At 48.8% G+C, this 17,463-nt stretch overlaps 1 protein-coding gene across 4 annotated transcripts in view; it reads right to left on the bottom strand.

Annotated features, from left to right (window-relative positions):
• MTA2 (metastasis associated 1 family member 2) overlaps nt 1–17,463 on the bottom strand; it is a 93,942-nt gene extending 76,479 nt beyond the window's left edge. For 3 of the 4 annotated variants that reach the window (XM_029614872.1, XM_029614873.1, XM_029614875.1), the window contains exons 1-3: nt 17,327–17,462; nt 9,106–9,173; nt 8,891–8,984 (exon numbers count right to left, since the gene is read on the bottom strand). In XM_029614872.1, coding sequence (XP_029470732.1) covers nt 8,891–8,984; nt 9,106–9,173; nt 17,327–17,354 — 190 coding nt within the window. In that variant the 5' untranslated portion in view covers nt 17,355–17,462. Of the gene's footprint in view, nt 1–8,890; nt 8,985–9,105; nt 9,174–17,326 lie in introns of all 4 variants that reach the window. The other variant, XM_029614874.1, reaches the window with a different exon arrangement.

The raw sequence follows: 17,463 nt of genomic DNA, 5'->3' as shown, positions 1-17,463 counted from the left end.
GTTGTGTCCCCCTTTCAGCAAATGCATCAGAGCAAAAACTGAAAGGGTGCCCTCTCATAAGCTGGGGCGCCCTCTGCGTCCCTTCAGTATTAAGAATATCAAAGCAAGAAAGAAACCATTGGATGGATCAAGTAAAACCGAACTTCAAACTGTAAGCATGTATAATAAGTAAGAAGAAAACTTGCAAAATGAACCCTTAGTCAGTCACAAACCGGTCCGGAAACAATTAAGCAGTCGAACTGAGGAAAATTGTTCTCCCCCTTTCTAAATCTTGCCTCTGGGGCATTCCACTGAAGGCTAAATAATTCTTGAATTGGATACAGGGGGAAAAGAAACAGGATGCTTAACTTAAAATTCACCTCTGGTCTGGTCACACTAAGCGTGTTCAGGGTCTGAGCCAACAAACTCAGCAAGACATCTCTGTGAAAAAAAGAAAAAATCTAAGCAGAGTCCAAAATGGCTCTCAATCATATGCAATTTCTCCCTCTTCTAGAGGCGAGAAGGCCAATTCCCCATCGGAATCCTCTGATGTCTCAGGATCCATATCCCCTTGAACATTACCAGGGACAGCCTCCCTGTGGCATTTACCTGCCATGACTGACAAATGGGAGGCCTGAGCATACGATTCCTACATAGTAGGTTGCTTTGCCTTCACTGGATGCCCCTGCAGAAAGGTCTCCAGGTCCTGGAAACATTCCACCCAGGAGGAGGATGGATCTATACCGGAGACCATAGGCCCAACCTTGCTCTCTCCAACCTATTTCTCCGGGAAGTTTCTGCCACCAGGAACAAGGAGAACTGACCGTTGCCTCGCCTCCCACTCCACTCCCTTTCAGAGACATCATAGGTTGAGGGGATGTCCCAACATGGGCAAAAGCTGTAGTAGTCAAATAGTTTTCAGCATCTAAACAACACTGACACAAACGGAGAGAGAGGACTGAATTGCTATCAGACGGCAAGCCTCAGAAAGCACGGCATTTGGACCTGTTTGTCCCCGGCGCCTAGCTCTCCTCAACTTTGGCTTTAGGCAGCCTCCAGCGCACACACACCAATGCCACCTGGGCGTACACATGCACCCTTCCAGGACGCGCGCAAATACACGCTCAAGACTATGTCTCAGTTGTATGTGCACAAGTACTCATGCAAATGCGCACTCAAGTTTAGGTCTCATGTACACACGTACCCACTCAAATACGCGCTCAAGTTTAGGTCGCGGCCCAACGCACAAAAGTACCTGTGAAAATACGGACTCAAGTCTAAGTCGCAGACGTACGCACTCAAATCTTGGCTATGGTCTTACGCGCACAAGTCCCTGTGCATACCTATTCTCGCAGGAAAAGAACAGTCACTGCAGCCTACTACGCGGCTAAGCAAAGCTTGCCTGCACCTTCAGCGCATTTAGGCCTGGATGCATTCAACATCTGGCACTGAAAATCACCGAAGGCCTGAAGAGCTTCTCAAAAGCATCCTGTTTCCAACAGTGGCCAATCCAGGCCATAAGGACCTGGCAAGTACCCAAAAACTAAGTCTATTCCGTGTTACCATTGCTAATGGCAGTCGCTATTCTCTAAGTGAACTTAATAGCAGGTAATGGACTTCTCCTCCAAGAACTTATCCAATCCTTTTTTAAACACAGCTATACTAACTGCACTAACCACATCCTCTGGCAACAAATTCCAGAGTTTAATTGTGCGTTGAGTAAAAAAGAACTTTCTCCGATTAGTTTTAAATGTGCCCCAAGCTAACTTCATGGTAGTCTTTCTACTATCCGAAAGAGTAAATAATCGATTCACATCTACCCGTTCTAGACCTCTCATGATTTTAAACATCTCTATCATATCCCCCCTCAGCCATCTCTTCTCCAAGCTGAAAAGTCCTAACCTCTTTAGTCTTTCCTCATAGGGAAGCTGTTCCATCCCCTTATCTACTGCCCGATCCCTACACCAGGCTTCAAAAACTTTCCAGATTCTGACATAAGCTAGGGAAGTAGACGATTTGCGCGACTTCAACAACGTGGCCATCACTGCATCAGAATAACCTTTGTTCTTTAACCGCTGCCTCTCAAAAGCCATGCCGCTAGACAGAAGCGATCCCTCTCCTCCAAACAGACGGGGCCTTGATGAAGAAGAGCTGCGGACTCCCAAAACCGCAGAGGCTCCGCAGCGGTGAGATTGAGCAGATCCGCAAACCATGGACGTCTCGGCCACTCTGGAGCCACTAGGATCACCTCCACTAGATGGAGCTCTATACGCCGGATCACCTTGTCTATTAGAGGCCAGGGAGGAAACACGTACAGCAAAATGTTCGTTGGCCAGGGAAGAACCTGGGCATCTACGCCCTCGGCGCCTGTCTCTCTGCAACGACTGTAGAAGCGTGGAGCCTTGGCATTCTTGAATGTGGCCATCAGATCCATGCAAGGCGTGCCCCACTGGTCGCAGATGAGCCGAAAAGCCTCATCGGACAACTCCCATTCCCCGGGATGGAGATGTGACGACTGAGGAAGTCTGCCTGCACGTTGTCTACTCCGGCAATGTGAGATGCTGCAATGCTTACGAGATGCTGTTCTGCCCAGGTCATCAACTGTTGCGCCTCCACTGCCACCGGTCGACTCTTGGTTCCCCCTCGGTGATTGATATAGGCTACTGTGGTTGCATTGGCTGACAAGACTCTATCCGACTTCCCCCGAAGGAGTGGAAGGAAAGCTTGTAAGGCTAGGGCCACTGCTCTGGTCTCCAATCAGTTGATCGACCAGTGAGACTCCTCTTTGGACCACTGCCCCTGCACAGACTTCCCCAGACAAACTGCTCCCCAGTCGGAGAGACTGGCATCCATGGTGACGACCATCCAATCTGGCATTACCAGGGGAACTCCGCACTCCAGATGGGCCGAGACGAGCCACCAGTCGAGACTGACTCTTGCAGAGTCCATAAGAGGAAGCGGCAGGTGAAATTGTTATGAAACAGGATTCCAGTGGGACAGCAACGCTGATTGTAATAGACGCATATGGGCAAAAGCCCAGGGCACCAACTGGAGAGTGGACGTCATGGATCCCAGAACCTTCAAATAATCTCTCACCCTGGGGACCCGCATTGACAATAAGTCCCTCACCTGTCCCTGCAACTTGACCACACATTCTGTAGTGAGGAACACTCTCCCCGCTTCGTGTCAAACAGGGATCCCAGAAATTCCAAAGACTGAGAGGGAACAGACGATTCTTGGCAAGGTTGACCACCCAGGCGAGCAATCTCAAAAGCTGTAGTACCCTGCTGACAGCAGTCCGACACAGAACTTCGGATTTCGCCCGAATCAGCCAATCATCCAGAAAGAAATGTACCAATAAGCCTTCCCTCCAGAGTTGCGCCGCTACTACCTTGATGAAAGTTCTGGGGGTGGTGGCAGAGCCCGAAACTGGTAGTGACCTCCCAGTATGCAGAACCTGAGAAACGTCTGGTGGGAAGACCTGATGCCAATATGGAGATACGCCTCCGTGAGATCCAGAGAAGGCAAGAACTCTCCTTGCCGTACCGAGGCGATGACCAACCGAAGAGTCTCCATTCGGAAATGGGGCACCCAAAGGCATCTGTTGACTCTTTTCAGATCTACGATCGGTTGGAAAGTACCTTCCTTTTTGTGGACTATGAAGTAAATGGAATAGCGGCCTCTTCGTTGTTCCGCGGATGGAACCGGTGCTATAGCTCCCAAGTCCATGAGGCATTGTAGTGTGCCTTGTACTGCCTCTCGCTTCTCTCGGTACACACAGGGAGAGATCAGGAACTTGTCCCAAGGGCGCCGTACAAAATCTAAAGCATAACCTTGACTTATCACGGTGAGGACCCACTGGTCTGATGTTAGCTTGGTCCATTCCTTGAAGAAGAGCGATAGTCTGGCTCCCATGACTGGTACCGGAAGGACGACTGGAATGAAGGAATGTACTGGCAGTATCTCATTGTGAGGCCTTAGCTCCAGCAGCCGACTGGGAATTACTGGGTCTGCCGAAACGTCTGCCTCGAAAGGACTGAGACCACGACTGCTGTCTGTATGAACCTGGACAAAAAAAAGACAACCCAGACGATCGCATCGGCCGGGGTCTCCTACTACCCCGGAAACGAGGCCAAGCTGTAAATGATCCTCTCGATCTGGGCTTGTCCTCTGGCAGTTTATGAACCTTGCTCTCCCCCAGAGATTGGATCATATCTTCCAAATCCTTGCCAAACAGCAACTTGCCTTTAAAGGGAAGTGAGCTGAGCTGGGCCTTGGACGAGACATCCGCTGCCCAATTCCGCAGCCACAGAAGCCGGCGCGCAGAGACCACGGAGACCATGGATCTAGCCGACGTCCGCAACAGATCATAGAGCGCATTGGCGCTGTAAGCAATAACCGCTTCCAGCCAGCCTGCCTGAAGAGTCTCTAACTCTGAGAGGCTGGCATTGGCCTGGAGCTGCTGAGCCCAATGAAGACCCGCACACAGGGCGAAATTACTGCACATCGCTGCACGTACCCCCAGTGCTGATACCTCAAAAACTTTCTTGAGCAGGAGTTCCAGCTTTCTGTCCTGCAGGTCCTTGAGGGCCATCGCCCCCGTGGTTCTCTTGGTGACGGCAGACACCGCTGCATCCACCTTTGGGACTCTCAGCAGATCCAATGCCTCCTCCAGCAGAGGATATAGCTTGTCCATCACTTTACTAACCTTCAACCCCAAGTCTGGGGTGTCCCATTCTCTAAACAGCAGATCCGTTGCCGAGAAATGGAAAGGGAAGGAAACGGCAGGGCCCCTGAGCCCCAGCAATACTGGATCCATAGCCCCCAGCCGAAACTCCGCCGGTGGAGCTTCCAAGCCTATCTCCCCCAGGATGGCCGGAAAAAGCAGATTCATTTCCTCTTTCTTAAAGAGAACTACCACCTTCGGATCATCGCCTTCCATAGCCTGAGACCCTCGGCTCCCATCCTACTGTGGATCCGCGTCCCCATTGACACCCCCCCCCCCCCCCCGGGGCTTGGGCTGTTGATCTGGGTCGTCCTGGGACGTGGAGTCCGAATCCGTCCCAGCTGGCACAGACCGCAAAGGCCTCTTGCCCTTATGGTGTTCAGACCCTCCTCCAGATCCAGCACGCTTTCTCAACTTTCCGTGCGGAGGCTGCAAAGGGATTTTATCCTGCTTCTTCCCTGCCTTTTTTGCTTTAAAGTCCTTGTGCAGCAGGAGCACGAACTCTGACGAAAAAGAGGAATCAGAAGAGGAATCATCAGCCCCCTCAGGGCGATCCTCTGTGGCAGGAGAGTCCGGGCCTGCTGGCACATCCCCCGGGGGATAATTTGTTGCAGAGATAGAGAGGGTGGAAAAAACCCCTCCCACATCACAGCCCGCATAGCCGCCCGAAAACTGCCCAAAATGGCCTCCGTTCTCGCGCTCAGCAGGAACAGATCAGCTGGAGCCATGCAGTCTGCCGATAGCCTTGAGGAGGGCCGCAGAGCTTGCTGCTGACCCTCCCGAGGCAAAACGGAGGGTCCATCCCCTCCGGGCAGACAATCAGCACACAGGCCCTCTTTGACAAACGCGCGCGCGCCGAGCTACACGCCAACCCACGAGGCATGGCTGCCGTGGCAAAAAAATGAAAAAAAGGAGAGGCAAAAAGCGGCAAAAAAAACTGAGCATGGCGGCTCAGAGGAGCGGAGAAAACAAGAAAAGCACTGGAGAGTTAGCGCGGGAAAACAAACTCCCCCCCCCCCCCCCCCCCGACGCTGTCCCTGGTTCTGGCGAAGTTCCTGCTCCTGCAGGGGTGAGTGAGCCGGGCTCCCCGGTATCACCCCAGAGCTGCCAACCAAATGTACAGGGTCCTCAACCCTTTCAAGCAGCCGTCTCACCACACCAGGGGGTTGGTCCCCTCAGGACCTAGCAACCCTGAGAGACTCAAGGATTCTCTCCCGCTGAACTCATTTTTTTTTTCCTGTAGAAAATTAAATGTACATCACCCCTTAACTTACTACCCATACAAATCTATCACTTTCTTTTTTTTTACAATCTAATCACTAGAAGAGACTGTGGGTTTTGCACATCCGCCATCTGCTGGAGACAGAGAAAGACTGAGGGACTGTGGGTGGTACCTTGGTATATGTGGCAGAGTTGTTTGTAAAAAAAACTTCTGTCTCCATCTGCTGGAGGGGAGGCAAAACCCAGGTGTCTGGACTGATCCGGCTACGTACAGGGAACAAACACTTTTTTTTTTTTTTTATTAAACTTTATGAAGCAAGCAACCCTGGTAAAAATAAGAGCCAGGGAAGCCTACAGCTTCAAAAGGGGAATCTGTCCCTGATCCTGCAGCCGCAAAGTGGCCTCATGAAGGGGAAGGATCTGGACCACCAGATTTTACACCCCACGGGCGCCCAGGTCAAGCCTACTAAAGGGTCACCAACCCAGAGCTCATCCGCCTCAAGCAGACAGGGAAGGACCCACTAGGATCCAAAAACCCCCGGGAGGAAAGCTCAAAAGAACAAAAAATCTCAAAGACCTCTTCGCAGCTGCAGATTTTGCACCATCCACCATCTGCTGGAGACAGAGAAATACTGAGGAGCTGCAGGTGGTACAAGAGGTTAAGTGGCAGCATCAGCAAAACTTTCTCTGACGCCATCTGCTGGTGGGGAGGCAAAACCAGGAGTCTGGGAGGAGGAATAGCCTAGAGCAGAGCTTTCCAAACTTTTCATGTTGGTGACACACTTTTTAGACAGACATAATTTCGTGACACAGTAATTCAGTCTACCAGCAAACCAGAGGTTAAAGGTTAAACAAACAAAATGTATTTCAACAATTTATGTATGTTTCCTTAAATATATACATAAATAAAATGTTTCACAACACAACCTATCTCATAATAAATATTTGCAGGCTTCCACTTCCTCCATGCTGATCTCGTACATTGTGAGATCGGCATAGAGAAAGTGCTACTCTTGCACATTCCCAAAGATTACATGTGCCAATCACTAAAAAGTAATTTTTTTTTTTACCTTTGCTGTCTGATCTTAGTTTTCTAATCGGTTGGTCACAGGCTTTTTTTTTCCACCTTTCTTGTTTTTTTGCCAATTCCTTTTACAGGGTCTTTTTTTCTATTTCTTTTCTCTCCATCTGTCTTCCCTCAAACACACAATCAGGTTCTCATTCTCACACGCTCTCTCACACACACAGGCTCTCACTCACATGCAATCTCACACATCCACAGCTCTCACATGCCTCTCTCTCATACATACATACATACTATCTCTCTCGTGCACATGCTGTCTCACTCTCACACACACAGGCTCTCTCACTCCTACATGCTCTCTTGCTCAAGCACAGGCTCTCACTGGCACATGCTGTCCCTCTGCACGGGTTGCCGAAGGATGGGCTCTTCAGAGGCCCTGATCTTCCCTGGCTGTGACATGGGATCTGCAGCGGCCCTGCTATCGGGTTTCCTCCTCTTCTCGGGCTGCCGCAACGTGGGATCCGCAGCGGCCCTGCTATCGGGTTTCCTCCTCTTCTCGGGCCGTCACGACGTGGGATCCGCAACGGCCCATTAATGCTGCTCTTCTTCTGTATGCAGCAGATGCTCCTCCTCCTTCCTGCCCATGCGGCTCCGGCAACGTTTTTCTTCCAGGGCTGCACAGGCAGGAAGGAGGAGGAGTGAACGTGACCCTTTTCTTCGGGCCATGGTGATGTAAGCTCCACCACTGCCCGCCGATCTTCCTGCTATAGTTCCCTGCTTCCGCCGGCCCTGTGGACCGGGCGACACACCTCCACACTACAGGCGACACACTAATGTGTCCCAACACACACTTTGGAAAGCTCTGGCCTAGAGGTTAGAGCAGTGGGCTAAGAACCAGGAGACCAGGGTTTGAGTCCGGCTATCGCTCCTTGTGACCTTGCCTCAGGTACAAAACTTACAGGCCGATACTGTACAGTGCGCTCTGGCGGGGCGCACTGGTAACCCACGATTGGATGCGTGTTTTGGACGCGCTAGCTTTACCCCTTATTCAGTAAGGGGCCGAAAACACGCGTCCAATCCCCCGAACCTAATAGCACCCGCAACATGCAAATGCATGTTGATGGCCCTATTAGTTATTCCTGCGCGATACAAAAAGTAAAATGTGCAGCCAAGCCGCACATTTTACTTTCAGAAATTAGCGCCTACCTTTGGGTAGGCACTAATTTCTGCCGGCACCGGGAAAGTGCCAGCATCGGGAAAGTGCTGGCGATATTAAGTCGGAGGTCCCGAAAGTTAAAAAAATTAAAAAAAAAAAAAAAGAAAAAAATTTTTTTGAAATAGGCCCACGGCTCGAAAACCGGATGCTCAATTTTGCCGGCGTCTGTTTTCCGAACCTGTGGCTGTCAGTGGGCTCGAGAACCGATACCGGCAAAATTGAGTGTCGGCTGTCAAACCCGCTGACAGCCTCCGCTCCCGTCAAAAAAAGAGGCGCTAGGGACGCGCTAGTGTCCCTATCGCCTCTTTTTACCGTCGGGCTTAATTTAAATAAGTTAAAATACTGTATCGCGCGCACAGGAGAGTAGCCTGTGCGCTCGCCCGCTCTCCCGCGATTTTACTGTATCGGCCCGTTAGACTGTAAGCCCTCTGGGGATAGGGAAATACCTACAGTACCTGAATGTAAACCGATGTGATATCTCAGATCAAATGTCGGTATATAAAAATAAATAAAATAAATAAATAAAAATCTGGGTACGTACAGGGAACACACACATAAGAGCTCTCCTAGGGTCACCCACACGAAACTCTCCTAGGGTCACACACACACGAAACTCTCCTAGGGTCTCACACACACACACACACACACACACACACACACATACATAAAGCATTCTCCTGGGGTTAGAGAGAGACACACAAGGTTCTCTTCTGGGATCACTCACGTGCATTGCTATCTGCCAGGCTGTTCAAGCTACTGGAGATATCACGTCTACGAAATAAACACACCACCTTTGCTTCCACGTTGCCGTTGGCAGTCTGAGGATTAAAAAAAAAAAAAAAAAAAAGAAGAATGTGAGAGGAAAGGTATTACCCTCTAGTTGGAAAAGGTAAGGTGGCTTTAGGAAGCCGTTAGACTGAAGTCACCTTCATGTCTTACCTTATTCAGTTCCTCTATCCTTCGAATGAGGTAAGGGTTACTGGAAGAGTTCTCAAAGTATACATAATCTGCAAAAAGAGGTTGGATTGTTATTTTTAGGGCTATGTATAATTCTGGTACAGTGAGATGTCCCCAGTAGATCACTGAAGTCTCAGAAAGCGTATTACTGCATATTCTTTCAGGAAAACAGGCAGGATTGGCTCAAACTCATAGAAAAAGCTTTTTCTTTTATTGTGCCTTCACTCTGGAATAAGCTTCCAACCGAAATTTATTATCACAGTGATTATTGCTCTTTCCACTGTGTTCTGAAGACAATTTCTGTCCAGGTTCATGAACCTTAATAATATTGCCAAGCTATGTCCTACTGGACCTCTGGGGTACATTGGTTGGCATTGCTCACATTCATCTCACTCTGGCTCTCTTGAACCCAAGACAGGTATTACCTGGAAAGAAAAAAAATCCCGATCGCCCAGGCACCTAAACTTTAATGGAGACTCAACAGCCGGGTTTGCAGAGAGTAGGGAGTGTACTGTTGCGGCCCAGCGAACTGCCAACCGCAGGACTAGGGAACGTGAGAAGTACGGCTGCGGCCCAGCAGAATTTCGACCGCAAGGACCCGGGAGAGTGTGATGAGCCGCAGCCGCAATTCGGAAGGGGAGGATTGGGGCAAGAAACCGAACAGAAAAAGGAGGAAGCAGATTGGTGGGGGGGGGGGGGGGGGGGGGGGGAAGGAGGGAGAGCGGAAAGAGCAACTGATTGGTGGAAAAGGAACACAGAGCAGCCAAATAAAAAGAAAAAAACAAATTCCCATGTCCTCTCCCCCCACCCCACACAGAAAAAGCAAAACAAAATAAAGTATAAACACAGAATCAGAATTGGCCAAAATTGTAAAGCGCATAAAGAAAAACAAACAAATAAGAAAGAAAAAAAAAAAGCAAGTTTGCTTACCGTAAATGGTGTTTTCCGTAGATAGCAGGATGAATTAGCCATGCTGTCTGGGTAACGTCCTCCAGGCGGCACGGGGTGCAGCTTTCTCTTAGAGCGCAGAGGTTTCCCATGCGATCGCATCTTCCCCCTCGGTTGATATGAAAGCCAGCACAGTGCAGGAGGCTGTCCAGGGAGGAGGGCGGGATCGCGTGGCTAATTCATCCTATCTATGGAAAACACCGTTTATGGTAGGCAAGCTTGCTTTTTTCCCCCGTCGATAAGCAGGCTGAATTAGCCGTGCTTTCTGGGAGTCCCCAGCTTAGAGTTGCTAGGAGTCCATACACAGTCACCTGATCATTGAGGAGATGTGTTTCTGAAAGGATATCGGTTCACACTGGTACTGTGTGCAACCCGTCCAGTTCGTGGACAGCCTTGACCTTGATGCAACACTAATGAGCCCTGCGAGCTGTCTGAGGCCGACTGCCGGTCGAGGCAGTAGCGAGATGTAAAAGTGTGGATAGATGACCATGTCGCCGCCTTGCGGATGTCCAACAAGGGTACATTGCAAAGATTTACAATAGAAGCTGCCGTGGCTCTAACTTGATGTGCTTTTACTAAGCCAATTAGCTTTGAGGAATGGGACGAATAGCAGAACTAAAAAGCACTGAGTTATCCAGTTTACTATTAGTTCTTTTTGCCCCCAGGACCCCCAGTGCATTTGGGTTAAATGTTACGAAGAGTTAAGAAGTCTGTTCGGTTGTCGGAGTCCTCTTTTTGTAATTAGCTAACGTTCTCTTACAGTCCAAGATGTGTAGCAATCTTTCCCTGTGATTGTTACGAGGCTTAGGAAAGAAATTAAGCCACGTAATCATTTGATTCAGATGGAAATCTGATACGATCTTTGGTAAGAAGGATGGATGCGTTCACAAAGTAACTTTGTCATGGTAAAACTGTAAGTACGGGGGTGGATAGTGAACCAATGCTTGGAGCTCACCCACCAGTCTCAATGAAGTTACTGCAACTAGGAACACCACCTTCCAAGTTAAGTATATCCTGGCGACTAAATCCACAGGATCAAATGAAGGGAGCACGAGCTTTTCTAAGACAACATTCAAGTCCCACGGGATCGGAGGTCGAACACGAATGGGTCCCTTCATGAATCTAGAGACCAAAGTATGGATGGTGCACGATTCGCCACAATTGCACTTAAATGAACTCTGACAGAGGAAGCTGCAAGTCCGGCCATAAATAGCATATGCAAATAGCGTAACAGTTCAGGGGCAAGGGAGAATGGTTTAACGTTATTAGTGCTACACCAGCAAAGGTATCTGTGCCATTTACAGGCATAATTCTTTCGCATCAATGGTTTTCTAGCTGATACAAGGATGTCCTGAATCCCTAGTGGTAGCTGAAGGAAGTCTAGTACCCTCCTTTCAATCTTCACACTGTGAGCTGAAGGGAGGTCTGCATTGGATGCAACGGACTACCTTCCTCTCGTGTGAGTAGGTCTGCGCTGTTCCCCAAGGGATTGGTGAAAGAATAGATAGTTGAACGAGATAAGCATACGACGGTTGCCTCAGCCAAGCTGGAGCAATTAGTATGAAATCTACTTTGTCCTCTATGCAGTTCTGTACCGAACAAGATATTAGCAGTTTTGGGGGGTAAGCATAAAAGATTTTCCACCCAGGGAATGAGGAACACATCCTGCGAGTGTCCCCTGGGACTTGGGTAGACCGAACAGAACCAGCGTAGTTTCCTGTTGTAGCAATCACATATACTGGAATTTTCACATCTAGGTTTTCATATTCTTTGATTTTTCTGGCTGCTTCTTGATTTTTTTTAGTAATTAAAGTATAGGGAAAATAGAGTGTAGTATTTTACAAGCATAGGGAATTATTATATAAATTGTATTTCTCTCTTACTGATTTTTATTTTATTTTGTTATTTATAGTTTATTTTACTTTATATATTTTATATTTTACAATATTTTTTTAATTTTATAAAATACATTTACTTTTTTGATTGATTTTATTTTTGAAATTATTGTAAACCGTCTTGTTCAATCTTGTATTGTTGAAGACGGCATAGAAATGGCATAAATAAATAAATAAATATTCTGTCGTGAACAGGTCCATTCACAGCATGCCCCATGTGGCGAAGAGATTGTCCGCCATTGTCTGCTACAGGGCCCACTCATGGGATAGAATATTCTGCTGAGTCTGTTGGCTTCCGTGTTCACAACTCCAAGTAGGTAGGTCGTTCACAAGGTGAAGCAGCGAGCTTCCGCTCATTCTAGAATCTGCATTGCCTCTCTGCACAAGGTCCTGGACATTGACCCTCCTTCTTAGTTTATGTAGAACATCATTGCTTGATTGACTATGTGTGTATCACTACACACTTTCCCCAAAGTCGAGGTGTAAATAAATACACGAACAGCTTTTTTTTTTTTTTTTTTAAATCGCCCTTGATTTGACTTTTGCTTTCTGTCTGCGATCATAACCCCTGTGTTTACAGTCCAGATAGATGGGAACCATAATCTTTCATCAAGGCATCCATCGTTAGTATGAGTTGGTACATCAGGAGGTGAAAAGGCACTCCTATTGCTAGGACAGTTTTAGCCACCAGGCTATGTCCAGTTTCATGGCCTGGGTTAACACCAGTCTGGTGGGTTAGAGGGGTTGCACGTGAAGCTACCTGCGGAAAAAGGGGAGAGTCCCTCGGGTGCATATCCGGTTCTGGGGAAACGCATGGTTCTTGGTCCTGCATTTGGTCTGGTGGACCTCTGTTCTCCTGCTCCGCAGATGACAGAGGTTCGGGGGGGGGGGGGGGAGGAGGTTCTTCCTCCTCCAGTGGATTAGGGGGAGGGTGCGGGTGTCACTCCGTGTTGAGCAAGGAGAAGGTTTTAAGAATGGCCGATATCTGGCTCATGGCATGAGTAGCAGAATGTGTTCCTCTGAGTGGAGTCGAGACTGTTTCCCTGTCTGGTTGTGCCTGTGAATTCGATTTCCTGTGCATTTTATGAGGCATAGGCACAGCTGCCATCAATATAGAGGACTCTTGCCCTCCATGTGCTCCAATGGTCACCGGTCTTGATGAGCTGATTTGTATCTCTTGACAAGTGGCTCCTGGAGTTGAGGAAATTGCCTTTTTTTGTTGTGATACAGATGACATCCATTCTCTGTGGGAGAATACAGAGGATCCCTCCAACAAAAACTCTAGCGGAGAAGACAATGTCTTCTCTATCAGATGGGTCCTACCCCCAGGAGCTCTTCTGATAGGAAAACTATCTGAGAATCCCATGACTAATGACATTTGGAGGGATGTGTGTCCACAGGCTTTCCTTTGGGCTGGTGACTGCCACCCATCTCTTGTTGAGGCGTGTGCTTCTGTTTCTTAGTAGACTGATCCATTTGCTTTGATCCTTGCTTTGTGCGCTTCAACGATTGCATCATGTGCACCTGATGCTCTGATGCAGGGGGCTTGCTTCGATGCCTTTGACTCTTGCGTCAGATAGTTGTGGACGCATCGTGCATTAGTTCATGCTGTCGTGTTTGGGGTGCACCGAAGGGCGCATCTCAGGCTTCCTCATTGCTGTGTCATGATTCGGATGTGCGGGCAGCCCTCCAGCTCCTGCCCTCCTGACGACGCAATCTCTGACATACCCTTGTTTTGCGCCTTTTATCAGCAGTCTGGGAGTTTTTCCCATCTGGCCATGTTTGGTCGAGGGTCCATTGGGCCCACCGACGCTGGCCTTTTTTTCATGAGGGAAACCGCTGCATCTTGTGCCCAGGTGAGGATTGGGCAGAATGTGGCCTTTTTGAAGGGGGGGTTAAAGACCCCGATGAAGCCTCACCTTCTCGAGACGTTCAATTTTGGCCACGCACTGCCTCCTAGCCCGTGGGGACATCCTTCCATAGTCACAGCATGAGGCCTGCAGGTGATCCGGCCCAAGGCAGAGGTAGCAGTAATTATGTCCATCTGTGTTGGACATAATTTTGCCACAGTGGCAATACTTAAACCCCAGTGTTTTTGGAGCCATGGGAGCATTTAAAAATGCTTTGGGGGGTCACTAGAAGTAATGAAAATAAGGAGAAGATACTATCCAGCTGCATGGAAAGAAAACACTGAGGGGAAGATGTGATCACACGAGAAACCACCGCACGTGCACGCAGAGAAAGCTCCACCTCGTGTCGCCTGGAGGATGTTACCCAGCAAGCATGGCTAATTCAGACTGCTTATCGATGGGAAAATCATATTTTCCCCGGCTCCTAAGTATTTCAGCCAACGCCTTAATTTTCTAAATATTTTCCACCCCTGGGCATTACTCCTTATTCACATACCCCACCGGGATCTCTCCAAAGACAGGCCTTACTCGCCACTGACACACCTCGCTACTACCTGCCATCCTAACAAGGTTTCTTGAACATGAGATATGCCTTGCAGAAGCCTCTCCAACCCAACAGATTTTACCCACCAGTGGCGCACTTCACCGGGAGAGAGAAGCATTAGTAAACACTTTGCAAATCATCAGGGTTTCACCAAACAGAGACAGGACTTACCCACCATTGAAAAATGTCACCAAGATCTTTTTAACTAGAGACAGGCTTTACCCACCATTAATGCTCCTTGCCCAGATCTCAGTTACCAGAGCAGACTTTACCCACCACTAGCGCACTTCATTGGAATATCTCTAATCAGAGAGAAACAAAAGCCAACACTGGCGCACATCGCCAGGGTTTCTCCAACCAGAGAGCAAATACCTACTCTACCTGAATATAAATTGCCTTTATTTCAGGTTTAGAAAAGCAAAAAACTAAATCTAGGAAAAATAAAATAACCTTCCTCTGACATACCTTGCCAGGATCTCTCTAATCTAAGAGACAACCCTCTACATTTATGTACTATATCCAGGCCATGCTTCCATATAAATATAGACAGAGGTAATCCAGAGTAGGGTTAATAAAATGATACAGAGCCTGTACCAAAAACCCTATGAGATGAGATTTAAGGACCTAAATATACATATATACCTTATTAGAAAAGAGTCTGGGGGAGGAGATAAAAAACATTTAAATATCTCAATTGTCTCAAATGCCTCCATTATATGCAAATATACCTCATACAAATTAATTGTGGAATACCTGACCTGTTTGTGGCCCTCCAGGACTGGAGGTGCCTACCCCTGTTCTAAAAAAGCCACAGACAGGTCTGGTTTGCAGAACGTCTGCAATGAGCAGGGCACAGTAAGACACTCCAGAGCTAGACCGGGGTGGCCAACTCTGGTCTTCAAGAACCACACACAGGCCTGGTGTTCAGGATATCAATAATGAATATGCATAAGATAGATGTACTCGTCGCAGACATTCTGCAAACCAGACCTGTCTGTGGCTTTTGAGGACTGGAGTTTGCCACTCCCGAAATAGACAGAGTAACATCAGAAAATTCTTCTTCGCAGAAGGGGGTGTGGTATAGCCTTTTAGGAGATGTGGTAGAGAGAAAGATTGTAATGGAATTCAAGAAAGCCTGGGATAAGCACTGAGGTTTCCTAGTTGCAAAGCAGTGAAGGGGAAGACAGTGAGCATCCAAGTTAGTCTAAGGCAGTGTTCTAGAAAAAATGTTAGCAGATTAGATAGGCATACAGTGGCCTAGAGATTTTTTTTTTCTTTTTTGGGCCCAGCAGTTTCCTCCTGCTCCTTGGTCTTCCAGCTCAATTAGAACTGGCATCCACAGGCTTTGGAGCCACGAGCCTTCATGTTCAACTGCCAAATGCTTTTAACCCTCTATTTTATATACTTTCCTCCAATGCAGTCCTGCCACTGCAGGAAGTCGTGGATCCCTCTGAAACCCACTAATGTGGACCTTAAGTCCAGCCAGTGTGTGACAGCACTGAGCAGAGTAAGTCTCCCTCCCCGCCAGGGGCTATGAATGCTGCCTTGGCAGCAACCCCGGGTCAAACCCCACTTTGAGCAATCGCTGGAATAGCAAGAGAGAAAAGGAATTAAATAAACAAATAAGCCGGACTGGGAAGCAGAAATCGCTAAGTTTCTATACTACTCACTATTGTTACACTACTGCAGTATCTCTCTAGTCAGAGATAAGCATTAGCATCAATGATGCCCCTCAGGGGGATACCTCTAACCAGAGGTTGGCATTAGCCATCACTGAATCACCAACTGATAAGTTTCCTGAAGTCTGTGAAGTAACTGAGAAAGTTTTCAGCCCTGCCCTATTGCCAGATATGTCATGGTAGCTCCCTTGCTAAACATGATAACAATATGTCAGCCCAGTGACATCTTGTAAGTGATTTGTCCTTATTCTTTCCAGCATGGTAGATGACTATGCCTCTCACCATCTTTAGCAGACTGCAGCTTTTGTGGGGGTTAAGAATTATGCTCCACTCTCTCTCCCACATCTTCCAGGAAGGGAAGGATCTAAAAAGTCTATATACATAGCTGTTCTGCTCAGGACATAATGGGAGAATTCTTCAGACAGGGGGAAGGGAACCATCTGCAAGCATTTTACACCCCACTTTACCCAGCTACCCCTAGGAAATACTTCTGAGACTATTTTCTCTCCTTCCCTGTGTTAAAAGCAGATCCCCCCCCCCCCCAAGGGATGCTGGAGAATCACTTCTGCTCTGCAGAGAGGAAGGGAGAAGTAATCTAACTGCGGCATCGCTGGGAAGGCCCCAGCACTGATCCCCCATGGAGCTCCTTACCTAAGTCAGGGGGACTGCTCAGAAGAGGTCATATAAGGGGGGGGGGGGGGGGTAGAGAGAATAGTGTGTAGCAGCCTCCATAATATATACACCCCCTCTTATCCACTTCCTCAAAGCAGCCACCCCCATAGGCAGAGCCACCCAGAACTTCTGTCAATTCGCGAGAAAGACGCCGGGAAGGCCCAGGCAAGGAGAGCTCTGGGGGTAGGACGTGCCAGGACGGGGCTCATTCAGTAGAGGCAGGAAGGGGAATACTCTGAGGGAGGCTCCAGGAAGAGGGGGGCAGTTTTAGGGGGGGTGGTTACAAGGATAGTTTTGGAGGGGCAATTAGGAGTATAGATCTGGGGGGGGGGGGGGAGGAGGCAGATTGGAAGCGGGGGTTGGGGGGGGGCACTTTGGTGAGGGGCATAGTTTAGGGAGAGAGAGGAATACTTTGGGGGGTTCTGGAGAGAGGACCCCGGAAATGGGAAAGTTTGGGGGTCACAGGCAGATTTGCTTGCTTATGGGGGGGGGGGAGGGGGGTGCAAGGGGAAGGCAGTAGTTTTGGGGTTAGGGGAGGGGGGGGATCGCTCTCACCTCCCACTCGGTACATGTTGGCGGCCATCGCTACTCCCCGCCGGGAGTCTCCACCCCCGTCGTAACCCCCCACCCCCACAGGCGCTCCGTCCCGTCTCCGGCCTCCGCGCTCCCGCCGCCCGAGCCTCGCGCCGCCG

The sequence above is a fragment of the Rhinatrema bivittatum genome, chromosome 8 (genome assembly GCF_901001135.1).
Source record: "Rhinatrema bivittatum chromosome 8, aRhiBiv1.1, whole genome shotgun sequence".
Lineage (NCBI taxonomy): Eukaryota > Metazoa > Chordata > Amphibia > Gymnophiona > Rhinatrematidae > Rhinatrema > Rhinatrema bivittatum.
This window is presented reverse-complemented; position numbering and strand designations above follow the sequence as displayed.